Consider the following 23,280-nt stretch of genomic DNA (forward strand, 5'->3'; position numbering starts at 1 on the left):
TCAAAATATAGCAATAAATGAAAACTACCTCCACAGAGAAATTGGGCCCTAAACCCACATTGTACATTATTTGACCATGGTAGTGGATAATAAAGGTCGCCAAGTTAAGTACTAAAATTGATCACAATGTAGCTTAACTAAAAAGAAAATAATCGGATCCCAAGTTTCTGTGATATAATCACTGCAATACTGCTTTGGTGGAAATGCCCCCAGGCCACGTCAAGGTACAGTATCATGCCGACGGACTTCTATGAAATGCGACCTTCTTATGACAATAAATAGTTCATTGTAACTATTTTTGGATTTTCAATAAATTTAACATATAACATATTTGTTTTCTTTAAAACAATAGTAATAGTATTGTATCTAGGGCTACATTGGATGCGATATCGTTTTAGGGAATGTGTCTCTAAATCACAATTGGCCCACTATAGCTTAACACCCCACCATATTTGTATGTTTGGAATTACCACTGTATCACATGAAAAAATAGACAAACTTCAGTTTTTTAGACACAATGTTAAGATGATTCGAGAACCTGTAAAATGGGATTTATAATACTAGTTGTCAAGCACAAAAAATATGTTCTAGTAATTTTATCACTATATAGCGGCAGTGTAGCAATTTTTCGCTTAGGTGTTTTTGTGCAAAGCGTCCATGACCAACACCAAAGTGTTTCCGTTTCTTCAGAACTACAGTAATCGACGAACGTAGGAAATAGCTTCGATTTTTTTAAATTCTTCTTTTGACAATGGATTGCTAATAGTTTTGGAGTTGAAAGAAATTGAAAATAAATCAATGAATGAGATTTTGGCTTCTGAAAACTTGAGTAGCATATTTTTGAAATCTTATTGTTCTAGCCCAGCGCTAAGTTGGAAGCCAGGAAAATTACGGTACAGTAATTTAAGAAATGAATTATTTGACATATTCTTAATTATTATTCTTGTTGCTCATTTGACACTGTTATCCATTCGAAATGTGGTTGCGCGTTTGAATATTCCCACTTCTGTTTTTGTCTTTTGAAATAAGTTAGAAAATTAAGTAGAAATTAGGACTTTATCTTATCTAATAAATCTTATGAATAGGATTGTTTACATACATTTGATTAGAAGAGATCGAAACGGATGGTGTTGCCTGCCAAGTTAGTAATTTCCACATTGAAAATTATTCGTATTGCGCTTGCAAATTATGTCGGAATTGTGTAATATCGATCCTACTATGGGGAATTGAATCATCTTTGTGTTTACATGTGTGTTATATGTTTAGGTTGTTTTCGATAATAGCGAATGCCTGCATTTTAACTGCCAATTTCATGCCTGATTGGATCAATTAAATTTGATCTTTAGAAACTCGAATATAGTGGGGTGTATTAGGTTTGTACACTAAGGTTTTTTTTTTACATGGTTTTTTTTGCACGGTTTTTTTTACACGGCTTTTTTTACACGGTTTTCGCAATTAGCACGGTTTTTTTTGCACGGTTTTCGCAATTAACACGGTTTTTCGCAAAAATATTCTAAGTCCTTTTAAAGGCAAAAGACTTAGACGATTTCTCAACAATTTTTTTTTGCACGGGTTTCGCAAAAATGTTCTAAGTCCTTTTGGAGGCAAAAAACTTAGACGATCTTTGATCAATTTTTTTTTGCGCGGATTTCGCAATTAACACGGTTTTAGCAAAAATCCTTATGAAGGCAAAAGACAGGGATCATCCATAAATGACGTAGCATTATATGGGGGAGGGGGGAGTTTTGTATTTTGTGATGATGTGTGACGACAGGGGGGTAGGGGGTCATGTCATGCTACGTAGCTTTTTTAAAGGGGAACAGAATAGATTTTTTTTTTTTAAATTACGGGGACAAGGGGGGGCAGAGTTACCGTCAAGCTACGTAATTACCAGGGGGGTATTTAGAGGTTTGTGACGAAATGCTACGATGGGGGAGGGGGGTGTTAAAAATCACTCAAAAAGTGCTACGTCATTTATGGATCATCCCTTAGACGGTTTTTGACCAAGTTTTTCTGCACGGATTTTCAAATTTACACGGTTTCTGCTTTTCCATTTTGAATGCAAAGAATTTCGAAGATTTTTGGAAAAGTGGAAGTGATTGCTTTTGGAACAGCATTAACGAGTAGATGCCAAATGTTCATGTCTGAGGCCATTTTGAAAACCAAGATGGCGACTTCCGGTTCAGTGGAATTCTCTGAAACCCCATCAATATGGGTAATTTTGGAACGGGATTGATGAGTGGACGTCAGATATCGATGTTTAAGGCCATTTTGAAAACCAAGATGGCGACTTCCGGTTCATTGGAAGTCTCTGAAACCCCATAAATATGGGTATTTTTGGAACGGGATTGATGAGTGGACGTCAGATATCGATGTTTAAGGCCATTTTGAAAACCAAGATGGCGACTTCCGGTTCATTGGAAGTCTCTGAAACCCCATTAATATGGGTATTTTTGGAACGGGATTGATGAGTGGCCGTCAGATATCGATGTTTAAGGCCATTTTGAAAACCAAGATGGCGACTTCCGGTTCAGTGGAATTCTCTGAAACCCCATAAATATGGGTATTTTTGGAACGGGATTGATGAGTGGACGTCAGATATCGATGTTTAAGGCCATTTTGGAAACAAAGATGGCGACTTTCGGTTCAGTGGAAGTCTCTGAAACCCCATTAATATGGTTATTTTTGGAACGGGATTGATGAGTGGCCGTCAGATATCGATGTTTAAGGCCATTTTGAAAACCAAAATGGCGATTTCCGGTTCATTGGAAGTCTCTGAAACCCCATTAATATGGGTAATTTTGGAACGGGATTGATGAGTGGACGTCAGATATCGATGTTTAAGGCCATTTTGGAAACCAAGATGGCGACTTCCGGTTCAGTGGAAGTCTCTGAAACCCCATTAATATGGGTATTTTTGGAACGGGATTGATGAGTGGCCGTCAGATATCGATGTTTAAGGCCATTTTGGAAACCAAGATGGCGACTTCCGGTTCAGTGGAATTCTCTGAAACCCCATCAATATGGCTATTTTTGGAACGGGATTGATGAGTGGACGTCAGATATCGATGTTTAAGGCCATTTTGAAAACCAAGATGGCGACTTCCGGTTCAGTGGAATTCTCTGAAACCCCATAAATATGGGTATTTTTGGAACGGGATTGATGAGTGGACGTCAGATATCGATGTTTAAGGCCATTTTGAAAACCAAGATGGCGACTTCCGGTTCAGTGGAATTCTCTGAAACCCCATCAATATGGCTATTTTTGGAACGGGATTGATGAGTGGACGTCAGATATTGATGTTTAAGGCCATTTTGAAAACCAAGATGGCGACTTCCGGTTCATTGGAATTCTCTGAAACCCCATAAATATGGGTATTTTTGGAACGGGATTGATGAGTGGACGTCAGATATCGATGTTTAAGGCCATATTGAAAACCAAGATGGCGACTTCCGGTTCATTGGAAGTCTCTGAAACCCCATTAATATGGGTATTTTTGGAACGGGATTGATGAGTGGCCGTCAGATATCGATGTTTAAGGCCATTTTGAAAACCAAGATGGCGACTTCCGGTTCAGTGGAATTCTCTGAAACCCCATCAATATGGGTATTTTTGGAACGAAATTGATGAGTGAACGTCAGATATCGATGTTTAAGGCCATTTTGAAAACCAAGATGGCGATTTCCGGTCCAGTGGAAGTCTCTGAAACCCCATCAATATGGGTATTTTTGGAACGGGATTGATGAGTGGACGTCAGATATCGATGGCCATATTGAAAACCAAGATGGCGACTTCTGATTCGGTGGAATTCTCTGAAACCCCATCAATATGGATATTTTTGGAACGGGATTGATGAGTGGACGTCAGATATCGATGTTTAAGGCCATTTTGAAAACCAAGAAGGCGACTTCCGGTTCAGTGGAATTCTCTATAACCCAATCAGCATGCATATTTTCAGAGCGGGCCTAATAGAGCGCATGATAGAGATCAGTGTCAGAGGCCATTTGGAAAACCAAGATGGCGACTTCAGGTTCATTGGAATTCTCAAAAATCGAATCAATATGGGTATTTTTGGAATGGAATTGACGAATAGACGCTAGATATCGATGTCTGGTGCCATATTGAAATTCAAGATGGCGACTTCCGGTTCTGTGGAATTCTCCAAAGCCCAATCAATATGAGTATTTTTGGAACGGGATTGACGAGTAGGTGCCAAATATCAATGTCTGAGACCATTTCGAAAATCAAGATGGCTACTTCGGTTTAGTAAAATTTTCAATTACCACAACAATGTGAGAATTTTTGTAATAGCGTTAATGAATAGATGCCGGATGTCAATTCCGGAAGTCATGTTTTCATCTAAGATGGTGACTTCTATTTTAGTGCCAAGACGATGTTTTAAATATAAAGACACACGGCGAGAAAAACAGTAAATTTGGCTGCACGGTTTTACAAATTATTTGTCTGCTAGTTTTGGCAACCAGGAATATTGTTTAAACAGCGAGTGACTTGTAGTTTTAATGAATGCTTGGCGAATTCCTTTTTTGAAATATTTCCCACAATACTCAGTCATGTAACTTGGAAACGCATTGATTTACGTTACTGAGCCTGTCTACATGTTTTTCGTCGCACTAGAAAAAATGTATCGAGGATGCAGGATGCAGACATGCATTTCTTTTCATTTCAATCTCAATACTCCCCACGCATTACTTCCTAAATCCGCCATATTTGTTTACATTGCTAGTTTGGAACCGTTGTTTTGGGTTCGAGTGGAACTTTTGGCTTCAGTCTTCGCGCATCTCTATAAGCATCATCTCTGCTTTAGTGTACATCTCATTCATCTTAAGGGGGCGTCTGGTGTAGTGGGCAAAAAAATCGACTTCTTTTTTATCCGCTTAATTGTTAGTATTGAGCCTCTAGAATAGTCTCCCGCAATCTCGGTGACCACGCTGAACTTCTTTTGTTTTAAACAGCCATGCATTCCTCGCGCGTACACTGTGACACACTTAGATTTCAATCTATCGGCAACAATTTTCTTAAGACTGACAGCGATAAAAATACAGTGTGAACAATACACTTTAACCGTTGTGTGTCCGACGCGGTACCCGGGTACCTTTTTAGGTTTCAATTAATGAAATTCCTATGTTTTATCCATAGCTGGAAATTGAAATTTTGTGACATCTTAGAACTTCACTAAGTCAAGCTTTTGGGTTAATAATATTGTTGATATAGAAAGGGTGGGAGTTGGGAGGGGCTCCTGAATTTTTTTACTACGTAACAGGCCGACGTGGGTACCCGGGTACCCACAAAACTAAAATGCCGATAACTAAGGTAATATCCAACCGATTTCGATACTTTTGGCCGTTTCGGATTCAGGAACTCATCCACTTTTGGACTTGGTAAAAATGAATCGGGTTATTTCATTCGGTTCCCGCGAATCCGGGTTTCCGGATGCAGGTTCCAGTGCTGGGGTACTATTTGCGAACTTCAATGGATTACTAGCAATATGGGTATCAAAATTCTTGGAATCGCATCAGTAGGCCGTATCTCGTGGTTTTGGAACCATTTGGTGGTTTGACCCCGGAACAGACATTCCGGAGCAGGTTCCCGTGGGGCCGTGAGTGGCCATTCCATTCCAATTCCATTTTTCAAATTGCCATAGGGTCCCGTAACAATAAAAAACAGACTTCCGAGACAATTTGAAGAGTTTTGATACTCATATTGCTAGGACATTATTAAAATTTACAAATCACATCCTAGTACTGGAACATTACTCCGGAAAATCCGGATTACCAAAAACCAGATCCATTATTCCGGTTCTATTGTACAGAATCAAAAAGTAGACGAGTTCCTGAATCCAAAACATCTAAAAGTGTCCAAATCGGTTAAAGGAAGCCATAGTTACGAGCATTTCAATTTGTGGGTACCCGGGTACCCTCGTTGGCCTGTTAAAGGTGTTTTTTTTGTTGGACACATAACTGTTAAACTACTTCCACCCAAATTTTTAAGAGAAAATACCAAATGGATTGTTTTCCACGTCATTTTTTCCGTGATGCAATTTGATATGGAGTATCCTTTAATAGCGTTTTTTCGAAACCGCGTTTTTCAAATTGGTGAACACGATAACTCAAAAACTAATCAAAGAATTGACTTGATTTTTTTATGAAAATGCACAATATGTGTAGCCTGTCGGTGAACCACAGAAAACAGAATGAAAAAATTGTTCTCTCTATTATTTTGAAGAAAAGTGCACGAATTTTACAGAAAAATATGAGATTTTTCGGTTTACATGAAGCCATTTTCCTAAACTCGAACTTTTTTTGGGTTCATCGAGTAACTACAAGTCTAAGCTTTACAAATTTTACTTAATTTCCTGTGTCAAACAATTTTATCAAGAGTCATCGTGTTAGCCGCGGCGCTCCTCGACGTGGAAATGGTTGGACGTCTACTCTTGGAACGCTCGTATGTGTGGCTCTGCGGGGTTGCCGACTCTATTCTGCGCGGCGTGTGACGTGAGACGACTAATCTCACCTCACTCTACGTGACTTCACCCAATTCTGAAGAGTCACTTCGGGTGACGTGAGACTCCCATTTAACCGCAATGAGGAATCTCATCTCACCCGAGTCGACTCTCAGAATCGGGTGAGAAAAGTCACGTAAAGTGAGGTGAGTTTCGTCGTCTCACGTCACACGCCGCGCAGAATAAGGCCGCGCAAATATTTTTTTCGTACAGAATAAACGTACAAATTTAAAGCTTAACATTACATAAAAGATGCATTGTTTCCTTGCCTTCAAAATCGTAAAACAAAATAACTTTCGGTTTGAGCACTTTACACCAGACGCCCCCCTTAATAATACAGCGAAGACCTGACTTTATTATTTCCCTCTGATTATGTCAGCTTTTTGATTCGACTTTGAGTCTCGCATGAAGATTCGCTCGATGAGCTCTAGCGGACGAACCAACTCAAATTCGAGTAAATCCATTCATGAGCACATTTTTCTTATCTTATAAATGCAAAATATAAATGTATCTTTTTGTTTTACGCTGGATATTTATACTCAGACCTCTGGCAACTGCATATTTGTCAATCCAGTTCCAAAACACTCCATGTTGTGAGTTATACAGAATATCGCTAAGCCGATAGTCTCAATGTTGTATTTCAAAATGGCCTCAGACATTGATCTCTATCATGCGCTCATTAGGCCCGCTCGGAAAATATGCATACTGATTGGGTTATTGAAAATTCTGTTAGACCGAAAGTCGTCATCTTGGTATTCCAAATGGCCTCAGGCATCGATATTTGGTGCCTACTCGTTAACACTGTACCGAAAACAACCATATTGTTAAAGTGCGGGACAAAAGGAAACCTCAAGATCCGACGTTTCCACTTTTCCAAAAACCTAAGGAATTGGAAAAAGCAAAAACCGTGCTACTTGCATAATCCGTGCAAAAAAACCTGTTCAAAAATCGTCTAAGTTTTTTGCCTTCAAAAGGACTTAGAACATTTTTGATAAAACTCCGAAATCATCCTTTTTCCTAAAATCGTCTAAGTCTTTTGCATTGAATGTAACGCGGTTTTTTTTTTGCACGGTTTTCTGAATTAACACGGTTTTTTTACACGGATTTCGCAATTAACGCGGTTTTTTTTGCACGGTTTTTTTTTACACGGTACGTATCCCTCGTGTAAAAAAAACCTTAGTGTATTAGGTTCTACTACGAATCTTTAACGGAAAATTCATGATAACATGGGTGTGTAGTCATAATCTGGCTTCCAGGGGTTACAGAATCAGAAATTCAAATCCGAGACAAAAAAAAACAAATGCTCCCATCATTATCTATGGGAGGATGTAACAATGCCGTCAATGTTAGGGGCGTAGTGTTCAGTTGTGAAATTTTTAAGGGGTTTGAATGGATACTCTGGCACTATGTGGCGCGACAGCAATTTTTAGGAGCGAATTGGCCTTAGCCTCCCCTTTAGTGTGATTACGGGTGGTTGTTTATGCATTATTGTTGCACTTGGCTTGGGGATCGTTCTTTAAATAGTGGAATGAGTTAAATCTGTGCCAAGGAGAAATTATTAGGTACATACAGCTTATTGCGGATATCCTGGTGCCAGATAATTCTTTGTCTTAAACAACACTTTGATTGTCTCAGCCTTTTCTCTGTTAATATGCATAGGGACTTTAACGGTAGATTATCTAATATAGACCAAAATAGGAAATGCTTTCGTTGATTTATAACATCTCGAGCTATCATAACTCTTTGTCTATATAATGTGTTATCATTCGGTAGTTTGCAACCCAAAAATATATCGTAGAGAAGGAATAGCGAAATTAGCCTAAATAATGTCGCAATAAATAGTGATCCGGCCCATTGCGCAGATAAGATTAGCTTTTCTAGGCAATACTCCCACGGTCGGCTGTGTGGAGTTGAAATTGCTTTTGTTTAGAAAACATAAGATATTCTCGGTAGCCGGCTACCTAGAGTTTAAAAAGAACCAAAAACTAAACAAGATCTTCTTTTTCGAGCGATCGTGTTCTCGAAAACTAACTAAACTACTACCTAAGAAAATATGCTTTACAGGTCGCTTGCTTGCAGCGAATCCTAGACCCTATTCCCTTCGAAATCACCAACTCCGCGAACACCAAATGAAGAGTCTGATGAATCTTCTATATAAGATTCCTCATTTCATTCAAATGATCGCCGGGTAAAATCATTACCGGCACGATAGAAACCATGAAAAAGTTTGTCGCGTGATTGAATATTATTAAAAAATATAAGCAGTGCTCCTTATAGCCGGCTATCCGGAGTTCAAGTTGCTTATTTTGCTAATCGTATTAATACAACAAATGATAAATGTCCCAAATTCTCGGCAGCCGGCTGCCCAGAGCAATTATTGCATGATAACGCTATTGGCACACTTACTAACAACTCTCCCCTTCCAGTGATACATGTGGAGATGCAGAGGATTCCTCGGTCTCTAGTAGCAACATGTATCGGACTATCATTCCTTTCTTTCCCAGAAGATCTGCACGTGGCCGGCGTCGGTATTGATGCAGGGATCAGAATAGATTGTACAATGTGGCTCATCATGTTATTCCCAAGCATGTTGTTCCAATGAACATTTTGCAACCAAATTAGCTTCTGGTCAATAACAGAGTAGCAACTACCGGCGATCTCTTATGCTTATGTTTCTCAGGTTCTTGTGTATTCGCATTTTGAGTTTTCGGTCATTTGAATTTCGATCTTTTTAGCATTACTACCAATGATCGCAGATCTGTCCCACTTTCTATTGTATTTCCTTTCTTTATGGGACTGATTTACGATCATAGGCAGACTAAGCTTTTTGAATCTTGGCCTTATTTTTTCGGCCTTTTGATTTTCAGCCTTTCGATGCTAAATCGCTTTCATATGATTTTCGTTTTTCTTGTCAAAAACCAAATCCCTCACTGGATCAGCATTAATCAATTTTTCAATCTCTTCATATTCCTCTACCACTTCAGTATTTTAATTGCTGAGAAATTTGAATCCGGTTAAAAAATAAACAGATGCAAAATCGTACAAAACAATTAAAAACATTATTTTCAAACGCACATATTGATAGATATGATTTGTTTATTTCTTGTCTTCGGTATACACCATAAAGACACATTTTTAAGCTATATATGTCTTACTATTAACTTATATCTATGCTTGAAAACGTTAAAATCAAACACTGAAGAAGTTTCATTAAATCTGCGGCAACATCTTTCCCAGTGGAACTATTTTGTCCATATAAAGTTCGGTGTCTAGGGATCCACAACAGAGTGGTGTTACGAGGAACACGGGAGGCGCATACAAATTAACGCCCGAGAGAAGATCTGGACTGTCGATATTACCTGACAGCAAGTCGAAAACAAAACTCTTTGCAGAAAGATACAAGTCCCCAGAGTCTGCAGACCGAGTAGTCGATAACTAGATTGGCATACTACCTGGAGGGAAATATACGCAATTTTGCATCTAAATCCGTAAAATTTACGACTACTTTAAAATGAAAATGAATTAAATGGATTGTGTAAAAGTAGTCATAAATGGTCCGTAGTATTCTACATTATGAACACCGGCCCAGTGGATGACTATTAACGTTGGTTACTCATAAAAGAAATAACCTGTAAGAAAAATTCTTCATTTCGTGATTTGTAAAGTGTCGTAAAGTGCGGATTTCGTATCAATAACTGAAATCCACAGCTCAAATGTTAAGAAACCGCATCGTTGTCGATCAGGAATCGTCGCCCTGTGCGAAATCTGTTCTTGGAGAACGTGTCTAAAGTATTGTACCCTTGGCAAAGAGCAAATGGTTCCTACCAGGAACATCTAATCGTTCTAGTACGAATTATAATTGAAATATTCGTTTTGTAATTCTTATTGAAATCAACTAAATTATGATAAATCCCGTTAAAAGTAGTTTCCTTTTATTTAATACAAAAATCTCAACTCATTACTAGGGTTTTTATTAGAGACTATGGTATCTAGCATGGTCTCTTGGTAGCATAAACTTTTCTGAAGATAACAAAAGAAATTGTCTTACTCAGGTACACGCGAAGAATGTATGAATTCACGAAATATTAAAGAGAAAAAAGTATTGCAGCGTCGCAAAATTCGGAAGCAGTGTGACGCCAAAAAATTGTAACGCCTCGGCGTATAAGAAAATGTACCGCTTTTTCGTTTATCCAATGCACAAACAGCATAGTATCATTGCTTTGGTTGTAAAAATTATGCCAGAGTCACAGAAGATAAAATAGCATCTACCAATATCGATTGCGGTAAAATATCTCGATTTGGCACCGCGTAACAAATAGTTCATTAAAGTATTAATGTCGAAGTCGAAGATAGAATCCGTTAGGAATGACACCTGCAGAAACTTTTTTAGATATTTACAATGGTATTGAGACTGCGGGTAACCAAACCTGTTCCTTCTTATTTTACTGTGGAACCCGTAAACTGTAAGCAAACAACCCTGATGACACTAACTACGCTATGCCCGTCCCCTAGGTACAGATTCTGTACGGCAAGGATTACAGATTTTTGCAAAAAAAGTCCAGATTGGTACATTACATAACGCCAGGATAAAATAATTGAACCAAGCGATGCCTTCTAATAAACGAAAGGGAAACGTTGAATTAGGCCGCTGTGATGACGAAAAATTAAAGTGGAGCTGGTACTGATTGAGCTTGAACTGAAACTGACATTAGAATGCTTATAAAACCTATCATTTTTTTACTTCGCTTGGATTTATAAAGTTTAACACTACATAGAAAACAAAGACGTAGTCCTACGTCAATACTAATTTCTCTGACACCGTTGATAACGAAGCGTTGGTTCGAGAAATGTATGTCCAAGTGGAGAAGATAATTGCAAGATCACAGTTTGTATATGATTTTCGTCCCTTATCCCTCAGAAACCCTGCAGGAATGATTAATATACATTAGGACAGTCGCCCTAACCATTTTCGGAGCATAAACTCACTTAATTTTGAACGTTATATGCATTCCTCTACTGCCTATAACCGCAAGTCACCTCCCTGTTAATAGAAAATCCTATAGAACATGCGATAAACATGTGATTATGGGCAGTCTAGCTCTCATTCAAATTCGAAGTCGCAGCACCTCCAATGTTGCATTGCATACAAAGCAATGCTTTGGAACTACAACGATCAGCGCCAAACTAAATCATCAAAACGTAAACTAACCTTGGTCCTGGATGCTCCCGAGGTGGCTGCTGCAGTGTTCCCTGGGGTGGAACATTTGGCGGAGGAACGCTTGTCAAGTGAGGCAAATGTGGCGGTGGTTGGAGAGGTGGGTGGGTCATATGGTGCTGGGCCGGCTGCTGAGGCTGTGGAGGATGTCCGTGTATCATCTTCCCAAAACGATTGTTTTTCCTTGACACTCGAAAGATCAAACTGTTTCACTGATTGTTGGTACAAAACGCACTTTCTCACTTTTAGTACCAGCTACTGCACATGAGTAATCGGTCAATAAAACACTGAAAATAAATAGTTAAATCATTAATATTACGGCTTTTCAGAAAATTAAGACGTCTATCACTATGCTGAAACATCTGTCAGAGCAGTCCAGACAAGACAGTAGGGTCTTTGCACCCGTCCCTTTTTTCTGAGGAATGTTATTTTCCTTTTACCCTCTTCCCGTTCGACTGTGATTTTTTATTCGCGATACTTTCAACAAAAGGTGATTTCAAGAGTACTTATTCAAAAGGTCCTAAGTGACATTGAGCTCGAACTGAGAAAAACGAGGCTGAAGTTTCATGGACCTAAAACAAATCCCTATTAAAGAACAAATATGCGTTTTAATGGAACAATTATGCCAATATAGTCTAAGGACTATGCTCTTTAGGTAAATAATGCTAAAAATATGAAATGTTTAGTGCTAATGTAGTTTTTAAGCGCTTTAGAATGATGCGTCCTTTTGAAAATTATAGGACCTTTCACATAGGTCTTCTTTTCGGGCCCAAGAATCATACGACGCTGCACATACGGCTTTTTTCAGCAAAGGTAGCTCTTACGACGAATATTGAATTTCTTCAAAGTTTTCGACAAAATGAGCACCGGAATACGAATGTTCTTCATTACTATGGTAAATAGTTGCACTAGATTTAACAGAAGTCTTGCAGAAAAAAAAAATGCGGGAAACTTTAGTTTATATTAACAAATCATTGGCTGGAAGTGGTTAAAACTAACTAATGGCATGTTACTTTAGAATAACTAAGCTTTCCAATTATCATTTAATTTATTATACTTATTAAATTCAACTTCGAAAATAAGTCGCATGAACAGAAGAAAATAATTTCTTTTATTTTGATGCTTAGGACGTTTTTACTAGGTACCTATGTGCAGTGGGGAAAACATGGAATGAAATGAATCTTGCGTCGTTTTTGCATGGCGCCTATGAACAGTTGCAGAGGTTTTGAAATATTTCGCGCATAGGTCCTTTCATTTTAAAAGGTCTCAAGTGCAAAATTTCAAAATATGATCATGAAAACTTTGCGACTTTTTATATAATGCTTGTTATTTTGATAAATACTGTGTATAATGAATCCTGATTTTCGGTATTCGTTAGCTATGTTGTAATCACATGCTGTGCTGCAAATAACTCAGTTTGTTTACATTTGTCACTAAGGTCCATTTGAATCAGCACTCTTGATTTGATCCTAAACTTGATATCCGCCATGACAGAAACAGAACAAATTTTTATCATAAAATTTCGCGTGTTACTACCGAAAAAATTGCATATAAGAAATTCACTAATTGTTAATTTAATTCTACCCATATGACCAACAACAAAGGAACGGGTGAAAGATTACAAGAGGAAAGATTTTCCTTACCTTTTGCTTAGCTCGGAGTGAAAGAAAAACAAGTCACTTTTGCAAGCGTTATTTGGAACACAATTAAATCACTTTACACGTTAGGCTATTAACACAAACATTACACACATTGTAGTTTCGTTATTCTCTTCGAATTCGACCCGGTAGAGAATCGTCGGCAAACAGTAAAGAAATTTTTCTACAACATACGGGTTCCGATGCTGGCGTTTTTCGCTAAGCACTAAAATTATCTAAACACGACGACGTCGCTCGCGTATGAAGGAGCTTGCTTGCGTCTTTTCGATCAGCTACCATAGGAGTAAGCGGGAAAGCTAGCTGCAGAAAAGAAACGGTATTTGCGGGATTGCGTTATGTTTGCCCTTTGGGGTACGGGCACGAGAGCGAGACGGACAGTAAATTGCTTCGCGATTGACAGTCGAGCAGTTTATGAGATTCAGAAGGGATGTTAGTCGTAATACAAATAGAGTAAATTCTTCTTTTATTACACACACCGTTAAAATTTAAGTTTCCATTTGCAAGAATAGATATTCCTGATCCCCAAAACTGCTAACGATTTTAATTGAACAATTAATTTATTTAAAAGTTTTAGCTAAATACATACCAGTACCTTATGTAAGGCTACCCGAATAGAAATGCACAACAGTATTACAGCATTTTTTATCGCTACATTACAACGAAAAACAATGTTATTCTGGAAAATTTACAATGGAAATATACATTTGTAATCACATTTGTTGTTTCTACATCCAATTTCATTGTAAACCCGATTTTTACATGGAAAAAGGGGGGTCGTTAAAGGATGTAACAATGAAAAAATTGATCTTTTCTCATACATTCTGAAATCAAAAACATCGATTTACATTGCTTTTCCGTTGTAAATTTTGGAGGCATGAAGGACTGCATCATAAGTACATTGAAGTTACAAAAAAAAGCTGTTGAAAATCCCGTGGCGGGAAATGAATCTACACTGATAAAATAAAGTACCCATTAATGCGTAGAAAACTACTCATTTTCAACAAAAGTGGAATAACCCATTACATGGTTAAAAAGTTTGTACCCATTTGGTATTAGTTTTCAACTAGCAATAATCGCACCTCGGTTGTACCTCATTGGTTACGATATCGCCACTGCGCACCAATTGTACCCATAAATGAGTACAGACCTTGTACGTCAACCTAGGTATGCTTTACCCATTATTTTTCGCAGAACTGTTACAACAAAATGCGTAAAAAATACCCATTCATGAAAATCGTGCAAGAATGAAAAATACTATCAATAACATTATTTCAGAGTTTAAAAAAAACGAAATAACATTCATTTCACATTATTGTCTTCTTATAATAGTATAGAAATCTAGATAGAGATCCTATTTCAAAACTCCTTAGCAAAATAAAACCGCCAACTGGATATATTTTTGATGGCTGGAACTTTTGGCTGCTCTAAAAATGCCGAACTGATGTATATTTGCAGCATCCTCCGTAGTCTAAACCGCCGTGTTTTTCGGAGCATTGCCGACATGTTCCGTTTCCGCCATGGACTCCGATGCAGGCCGATAATTTGCAGGTTCCGCTACGATCCTTAGGGTGCTTACAGAGTGGCGGCGAGAAGCTGAGCTGGAGCTGGAACTGACATTAGGATGCGAGAAACCTGCCTGCAGCAAAGTAAAGGGATGATGTCAGAGTGAAAGCGGGCAGTCGGCGCAGTTCCGCTCGGCTTTCACTCTGACATCACCCAACTTTTCTGTCGAGATCTTTCCAAACTGTCAAATCAATAGTCCTGCTGCTTCTAAAAAACACCAACAGTATCAAAATAGCACAGAATTTTAAACCTAATAAAAATACAATTTTCCCCGTCGGAAACAATTTGTGTTGAATTATTTCCGGCCGGATTTCTATGTGAAGAGATTTAAAATCCCTTGATGTTTCCCGCGGTTGGCTTTACACTACATGAAAACGGTCATTTTTGTGTAGATTCTTTTCCCGTCACGGGATTTGAAATCCCGAGCTCCATTTAAAGTACACTGGGACCCAAATTCCGTGACATGTTTTCCGGACTGTGAACTAGCCTTTAAGGATTTTTTGTTGTATACAACGGGAAAAATAACATTATATGCTTTTCAAGTAATCATAGAACAAACTAATTATAATTAAGTTTTTTTTTGTTTTTGTGTTTCGAATTCATCTCGTCAGTAACTAGCACCATCTGGGTGTCTAGTTAGACGATGTATCTAAACTAGTACCCAAATTAGCACTAGTTAGACACAAAAGATTCCAAACAGTTCACACGACATATGTGAACGCCTAAAGCCACATATCCCGAGTGATGTCCCGGGAAGCAAATATAGCTCTGGTTTGCTGACGAGAAAGCGAAGACGAACTCTTGTCTTTTGGTTCAAGAAACCAAACGCCTGGTATTATGCAATAAAAATTGGACTAAACCGTTTTGCGCGTTAAGGGCACAAGACCTAATTTTAATTAAGTTTTTTTTTTGTTTTTGTGTTTCGAATTCATCTCTAATGGAAAATGGAAATGGAAACATAACGAAGTTACTTGGTGTGAATCGAAAATTTGTATGACGATGCAAGAAATGATTGCAACCTGGAAGTGAAGCATCTAAACGTCCTAGATCGAAAAGTCTTCGTTCTGTAGGGACAAAGACATTGATTAAAGCTATTGCTAACAAAATACGTCACAATCCGGCCAGATCCATGAGCTAAGTGGCTAAGAACAACAATACAAGACGATCGAATTGTATGGTGAAAAAAACCTTGATTCGAGGCAAACGTCACTTCAGAATAATTGTTATATTCCATTCAGTTTCGCATGAATTCGTGTTTTTTCCGACAATTTCAAACAACTTTCTAACAAATCAAGCATTGTTAAAAAAATTCGAAGATACAACAAATCTCAATCCAATTTTGCTCGAATTTCGACCAATTTGCTGTTATTGGTAACTATGTTCAAATCCTTCAATAATAATCAATGTTTTTCAAAATTTACATCAATGCCCCGCTAACAACTGAGCCGCAAAGAACTTCAGTTGTTCAAATTCATTGTATGGCATTAGGAAACTAGCCACAACGAGCTCTGGCAATAAAAATGAAGTGAAAAAATAGATAGTATGTTTAATTCGTTCATTCGTTTCTACCTCTGTGAGCTTCGCGAACCTATTATGGCAAACATTCACGAATGAAGATTTGATGCTACTTTTAAAATTTTAAGCTTCATCATTCACTCGCAGTTTGCCCATCTAGTGACCTACAGTGAAGTTGTTTAGACTTTTCCCTTAGTGCGTTATTCGTGGTTAATTAGTGAGCAAAAAGTTTTTGGCTACTTCGTCGTCCGCAGTTAGCAACAGTCACGCGAGTGAGAGATTTTTTCCATGCCTAGCTGCGGTAGCTTCAAATAGTAAAAAATCTGATGTTTTCCGGATTCCGGAGGGCGTGTCAATCAACCAGTGCGTCTGTCTAGTGATTTTACAACAGATAATTTCTCCATGGATCGAAAATAAGTTTTCGGGCGGAGGGGCAAAAAACGTGCAAACGGTGTGCCACCCCAATTTTAAGCATTTTTGGACCGAAAACTGTGGCGTCCTCTAGGGGCAGATCACTCTAGGAATGTATTACAAATTCGCATCAACTTAGAAAAAATGCATTTAATTTCCATTTTTGCATCAACTTTGCACTCCCTCACAGAAAAGATTACTTAACAATCGTCCTGCGCTGATCCACTTTGTTCGATGTTTTGTTGAATGTAGGGCTGTTTTTTGTAGGGTTTTGACGTCTTACACGCAACGCAAAATACATTGCACGCAACGCAAAATGCATTACGAATTTCTATTTTGATGGTAAGAAATGCATTTAATTTCGCTGATTTTTAAAAATGCATCATAAGTGATCTGCCCCTAGGGCGTCCTTCATCTCCGGATATCAAAGGCCTTTAAATTTGCAATGTAAAATATTGCTAAGAAACGTGACAATGATGCGCTCTAATTATCGCAATTCAAAAAACATGGAACAATATTTCTGAAGAGACCGTGCGAGTCAGTGTCACTAGAAGACTATCGCAAATAATTAAGTCAAAATGCTCCAATTTCTAATAAGTTTAAAGTAAATAAATCTAAACTATTCAAGAAATATTTCGCCGAAGTTTCCGAATTTTTTTTCTACTGAAATATAAAACAACAAAATCTTAAATTCGGATTCTGATGGCGAATGGACACACTAACGGATCTGTTTAAAAACTGAACTTTTTTATTTACAAATCACTTATAACTGAGAGCATTTATACAAACTGTCATATGAAGAACAATAAACTTAATAAAGTTCATTCATCATTGCATTGCAATACGCAGTGATGATAATTTAAGAGCTAAGCTGCCTATTATCACAAATCAGTCCCATACAGATAGGAAATTCCAAAGAAGAGAGAGTTTCAGAGTTTTAAGAGGGTAAAAGGTCGAGAATTTACTCCGAGCAAGCGATGCGTCAATAAGCTTTTGCAATGCAGTGGTATGCAAAGTTTTTGATGCATTTGAAATTCAATTTAAAATGATTAATTGAATGTGAGCTCGTTCAACGGCGTTACTGAATTAAACAGAAAAAAATATTGTTTTGCAATATAGCGTTGTTTTGTATATATTTTTTCCCACACAAGAAATTTGCGGTCACATAAATTCCCTCATAACTTCCAACCAGTCTATTACTCCTACAGTCAAGAGTATAACGCGATATATTTTCTGACCGAACCCTTCCAGTATTTCCTCTGGATAAAATGCACTTCGGAATAATTTTTCGAGCCATTTGTGAACAAGTAGCTGCACAGGAAATACATCACGATGTAGGCTAAAAGATGTATTTAGTGCAACATTTCAATTATTATAAAAACTATGTTAAAAATTCACCTCCAAATTTGATACTGCCAAAATCCCAAAAAGAACAGTGTTCCAGCGACAACGTAAACTATCGGCAACAACAAGACGCCTAGTATAATTGAGGTCAAAATAAGCTTCACGACGGCTGGAAATGTTGTGGTAAATGTATCCTCACTATAGATATTCAGCCAAACGGAACGCAAGTCTTGTAGAAAGGGTTTCAGAAACGGGGATATCTTTTGCATCCCGCGACCATGGTGCCACTGAAGAAGAGCGAAATTTATTATAGTGTGTATACGGCACTAAAACGACTCACATCCTTACCGATAGGTAGAAATTTTTTCGAGCACTTCGATAGATTGTCATTCCGTATGAACGTGGATGCAAACAAACAGCTGTCTCTCTGGTACGGATTTTAACCGGTGATTCCGAGTTTGCGATGAATTTAGCTGGAAATAATTTAAACTACGATGCTTCGAGATGAACGGCCGAGGTATGTTGTTTGGTAGATATTTTTTGGTAAATAGCATTTGTCGAAACAGGACTCTGTCGACACATATCACGCCTACTGCGAAACGAAAATGGAAAGCGGGACGGCTCGTGCTGGGAGCAACTGGTGGAATGCTGTTGGGGTCGGTGGTGTATGACGGAATATCGTGTGATTTCGAAAATGTACAGGGGGCACAGCGATTCCTGCGGTCCTTAGGGATCGGTATCAGTATTTCTGCAGACTATGCCTGGAGTTTATGGGGATTGGCCGAAACAGATGCAGACTATTCGACTGTTATCGCTAAAGTTCATCAAAGATCGGCAGATAAGCTGCTGAAAGGTTGTCTGGCAAATGGTGGCCTGTACATAAAAATGGGACAAGGTGTTGCTGCACTCAATCATATCATTCCAAGACAGTATGTAGCGACCTTGAAAGCGCTGGAGGACAAATGTTTAACAAGGAAACCGGATGAAGTACGTGCGCTATTCAAGGAAGATTTTGGAAAGACTCCGGAGGAAGTTTTTCGAGTGTTTGAGTATGAACCGATTGCAGCTGCCAGTTTGGCACAGGTTTTTGTGGGTGAAACAAAAGCCGGTCAGAAGGTTGCCATTAAAGTTCAATATGCGGATCTGAGAAAGCGATTCGATGGGGACTTGAGAACTATTCTTTTCCTACAAGATTTGGTGGCCTTAATTCACAAGAATTACAATTTTGGATGGATTGTTCGGGATCTGCAGAAAACTTTACGGGAAGAGTTGGATTTTGAACACGAGGGAAAAAATTCGGAACGGTGTGCAGAGGATTTGAGGAAGCATTGTAACGTCTACGTTCCAAAGGTTCTATGGGAGTACACAAATAAGGTATACAATAATTTTGTGTCAATGAATGTTGGAAATTACATTTTATTTTTTCAGCGTGTGCTGACAACAGAGTTTATTGATGGCTGTAAAATAAGTGATCGCGAAAGTTTACAGAAACTGAAAATAAATGTAGCAGCTCTAGACATCGACCTTTTTCGAGCGTTCGCTGAACAAATTTTTCGCAGTGGGTTTGTTCATGCGGATCCTCATCCCGGAAATATTTTTGTTCGTCGAAATCCAGTATCCGGTCACCCTCAGCTTGTTTTGTTAGATCATGGTCTGTATGGGGTACTGACACAAGAGATACGCAACAACCTATGTCGGTTTTGGGAAGCAATTGTACTCAAAGACCACAAATCAATGGAAAAATACGCTGGTGCACTTAACGTAAAGGATTATCGTACGTTTGCGGAGATATTGCTTCAGAGACCGCTGGAACTAAGTGGATCAAAGATGTCCACCCGACTTACGGAAGAAGATCTTGCGTACATGACCAAACAGGCAAAGGAACATTTCGATAAGGTGATGGAAACGCTTAGGAGTATGCCAAGAAATATTATTTTTGTGTTAAGGTAAGGCATGCTCAGCTCAAATTTTAGATGGTATCATATTTGAGATACTTCGTGCGAAGTACGTTTGGATCACTACATACATATTCCATGATGCAGAAATTTGAACACTATTCGGTCAATCGCTATGGATCATGGTGATCTGGTGGATCGCCCAAAAGTGATGGCTCGCAGCGCGATAAAGGCACTAATGGAATCTGACAAGGGTTTTCTAGGTTTCCTATACGGGACATTCAGACGTATCAACTTTGAGTATCAATTGTGGTATGTAAAAATTATCTTCGATCATCAACTCTTGACTAATTGTAAATTCTCTTAGGAAAACCTCGTGCCAGTACTGGTTGGTGACTGGCTACTTGAAGCTATTGGCTCGACTTGGACGTGCGCCCGATACATCTCATTTGTTGAGTGTGCATGTCGACGTGTAAAAGCAGATTAGTTTTTGTTAGTACTTCTAGTTAGTTAATCAGTACTATTACCTCCAACAAAGTGCAAATTATGTCACGTAAGAAAGTGTACCTAATATTATGATTTGAAATGTTAATTAATTAAATTAGTAAGAAGTCTGTGTAGCGTTTTAATCAAATAAAAAAATGAATTGATTTGAATTTCATTGTTGGCGCCTTTTTTAGCGGCATTGTTCCAATGGCCTAGGGGTGTTGCTGCTCACTGCCGGTGCGTTGGTCGATATGGAAATGACAGATTCGAGCTAACCTAAAGAGTTAACTCTAATCTAAAAACGAAATCAGCAATAGTCGTTGTTGGCTGTCTAATTATTTGTTATACTGGTCAAAGTTAGTGTTTTAAGCAGCCTTTTAGATTGGGGCTTCTGTAGTGAGCGGCAGTGAGATGGTTCTCATGAAACTTTAGAGATTGAACCACCTTGGAACTGAGAATCGTTTTCTCGATTTACAGTTTTAGAACGAAACAGGAACAAAATCTATGGACAAGGTAATAGGCTTCAAGTATAGAAAAAATTTATTCAATCAGCGTATTATTTGTCATTCTTGTCTGATTTCAGAGCATCTTATCACATCGATCGAGAAATATATCTGTCAGATAGGTAGAATGTACAGCAACGTGGTGCGACTGAATTTGATAAATTTACATTATAGCTATATAGCTGAAAATTAAGGTGATACACATCCACGAGGATTAATTAAAATTATTTACGAGAAGATAGAAAGTAACAGCAACAATTGATAGATGAAACAAATGTAATGAAATTTTCATTCGATTTAGTTATTCCTATTGACTACGCTGAGTTACAATCGGTAATGAATAGTAGTCACATGATTAGATGTAAGTTGTATTCTCTTGATGAAATTAAAACACTAATATTATACCTATTCTGCCCAGGAAGCATTACAAATTACCTGATATACGTAGGTCCATCAGATAAACCGCCAACAAAGCGCAATCGATGTAAGCAAGATAAGTGACCTTGAATTTATAATTTCCAATAAAACACAAATTATAGGTAATTTGTAAGTTTGGCGAATAGACGAATTGAATAAAGCGGTTTACAATACAGAAAAGCGTTTGGAACAAGGTGAGACCACAATCATGTTATTTTGATTAGTGCTTCGCCTGGGTATCATCATTTTTCTGAGGGGTAGAGAGAAAGAGCACGCTGAATAGTAGCCTAGCCACTTTTTGATTAGTTATGGAATATGCGTTTCGACTTCGTCTCATCAGAATCCGACACTAACTTAGTTAAAGGACTAAGCTAGCGCCGGATAGGACGACAATGGTCCGACTAGCTGAGGTCCGCCTAAAAATCGGTCCAGTTGAAAAGTAATCAATCAGCGAACCACGACTGTTGTGGGGTTAGGTTACACCAACTCTCGACAGCAAAGCTAGAATTAAGGTTTACTAATAATAATTTCATTGTAAATAATTAATACGCTTACAAAATTAGTGACTGCCTGAATCGATTGGAAGGAATGGGTCGCTCTGTCCCACACGTGATGGATCTGATCTAGAGTAAATCCTAACAAGATAGATTTATTTGTAGTTATTCCCAATGAAGCTGATCTGCTTTGCGAGCAATTTACCAATTTCTGCACTTAATCTTAATCTACTGCACTTACTCGTTTGTAAGGAATTAGGAACTGATAGCCGAAATAAATGTGAGTTTCAACAGCCCAATCAAATTCGCAGCTTCCGTTATTCTGCTTATAATTTCTGTCCTGACGATTCTCGCATTTCAGCGTCACGAACCGGTGCTGCGCAGCGTTCAGCAGCGTGACAGCGATCGGCAGAATTGCCTACACGAGGGGTCTGTCGGCACATACCCCCGCTCGTAAACCTTGATGAGGTTCCGGAACGCCAGAAACAGGTTAACCTTCATCGAAGAACTCCTAGTACAGCTAGTTTCACGGCTGGTCTTGCCGGACTCTACCGTCTCGTCCTGGGATGACCGTTTCGATCCGTCCCCGAATCCACTAGTTCCTCGATGTCCCGCCAACCACCAAGACCAGGTCGCCGATTTTCAAATTCTTAACGTCGTGGAACCACTTACATCTGCGTGTGATAGCAGGAAGGTGTTTTATCACCGACGAGTTCAGTTACCTGCGCCAGAACTCGTCGGTGATAAATCTGGCATTAGCCAACTGCTTCTGAGGGTCAAGCGACAGTCCACCGACGTCGTTGGGAGGAATTTTCTGCTGGATGAGTTTCCCAACAAAAAATTATTTGGCGTCAGCGCCTCGTGGTCTGTTTGTTCTTAAGGGATATAAGTGAGTGGCCTGGAGTTTATCATTGATTCCGCTTCAAATAGGATCGTTTCGAGTGTGTCATCGTCTGGTGAAAGGTTGAACGAAAGTTTTCAGGCGCATCTCAGGGAGCGAGGCCATAGCAGGTGGTGTCGGTGCTGCCTTTACAATGCACATTTACTCACAACTTCGTCTAACAATCGTCTCTGCTTCGGGATTTCAAAACGTTAACAAACACCATTATCTGTCTCCAAGCGATAATAAACTGCGCAGGCATACGCTGCTTCGCTGGCATCGACGAAAACATGGAGTTGAAGAAGGTTTTTGGGGAACGGTGAGCGAAAGTAGCATCATGGTACACGATAGCCGTAAGCACAAAGCCGTACTAACTGT

At 38.7% G+C, this 23,280-nt stretch overlaps 2 protein-coding genes and 1 non-coding gene across 3 annotated transcripts in view; 1 reads left to right on the forward strand and 2 right to left on the reverse strand.

Moving 5' to 3' along the window:
- The window catches only part of LOC131691746 (double-stranded RNA-binding protein Staufen homolog 2), a 48,243-nt gene extending 34,608 nt beyond the window's left edge, over positions 1-13,635 (reverse strand). The window contains exons 1-2 of the mRNA XM_058978374.1: positions 13,380-13,635; positions 11,731-12,023 (exon numbers count right to left, since the gene is read on the reverse strand). Of these exons, the coding sequence (XP_058834357.1) occupies positions 11,731-11,897 (167 nt within the window). The 5' untranslated portion in view covers positions 11,898-12,023; positions 13,380-13,635. The remainder of the gene's footprint in view (positions 1-11,730; positions 12,024-13,379) is intronic.
- A 744-nt stretch (positions 13,636-14,379) lies between these two features.
- On the reverse strand, positions 14,380-14,518 carry LOC131694421 (U4 spliceosomal RNA). Its single transcript, XR_009306514.1, has one exon. It is a non-coding gene; the product is annotated as a U4 spliceosomal RNA (small nuclear RNA).
- A 4,075-nt stretch (positions 14,519-18,593) lies between these two features.
- Positions 18,594-20,763, forward strand: LOC131692107 (uncharacterized aarF domain-containing protein kinase 5). Its single transcript, XM_058978976.1, has 4 exons — positions 18,594-19,601; positions 19,656-20,173; positions 20,270-20,434; positions 20,490-20,763. The coding sequence occupies exons 1-4, from the start codon at positions 18,732-18,734 to the stop codon at positions 20,596-20,598; spliced, it is 1,662 nt and encodes a 553-aa protein (XP_058834959.1). The 5' UTR covers positions 18,594-18,731; the 3' UTR covers positions 20,599-20,763.
- Positions 20,764-23,280: the final 2,517 nt, after the last annotated feature.

This window comes from Topomyia yanbarensis, chromosome 3 (genome assembly GCF_030247195.1).
Source record: "Topomyia yanbarensis strain Yona2022 chromosome 3, ASM3024719v1, whole genome shotgun sequence".
In the NCBI taxonomy this organism is placed as follows: domain Eukaryota; kingdom Metazoa; phylum Arthropoda; class Insecta; order Diptera; family Culicidae; genus Topomyia; species Topomyia yanbarensis.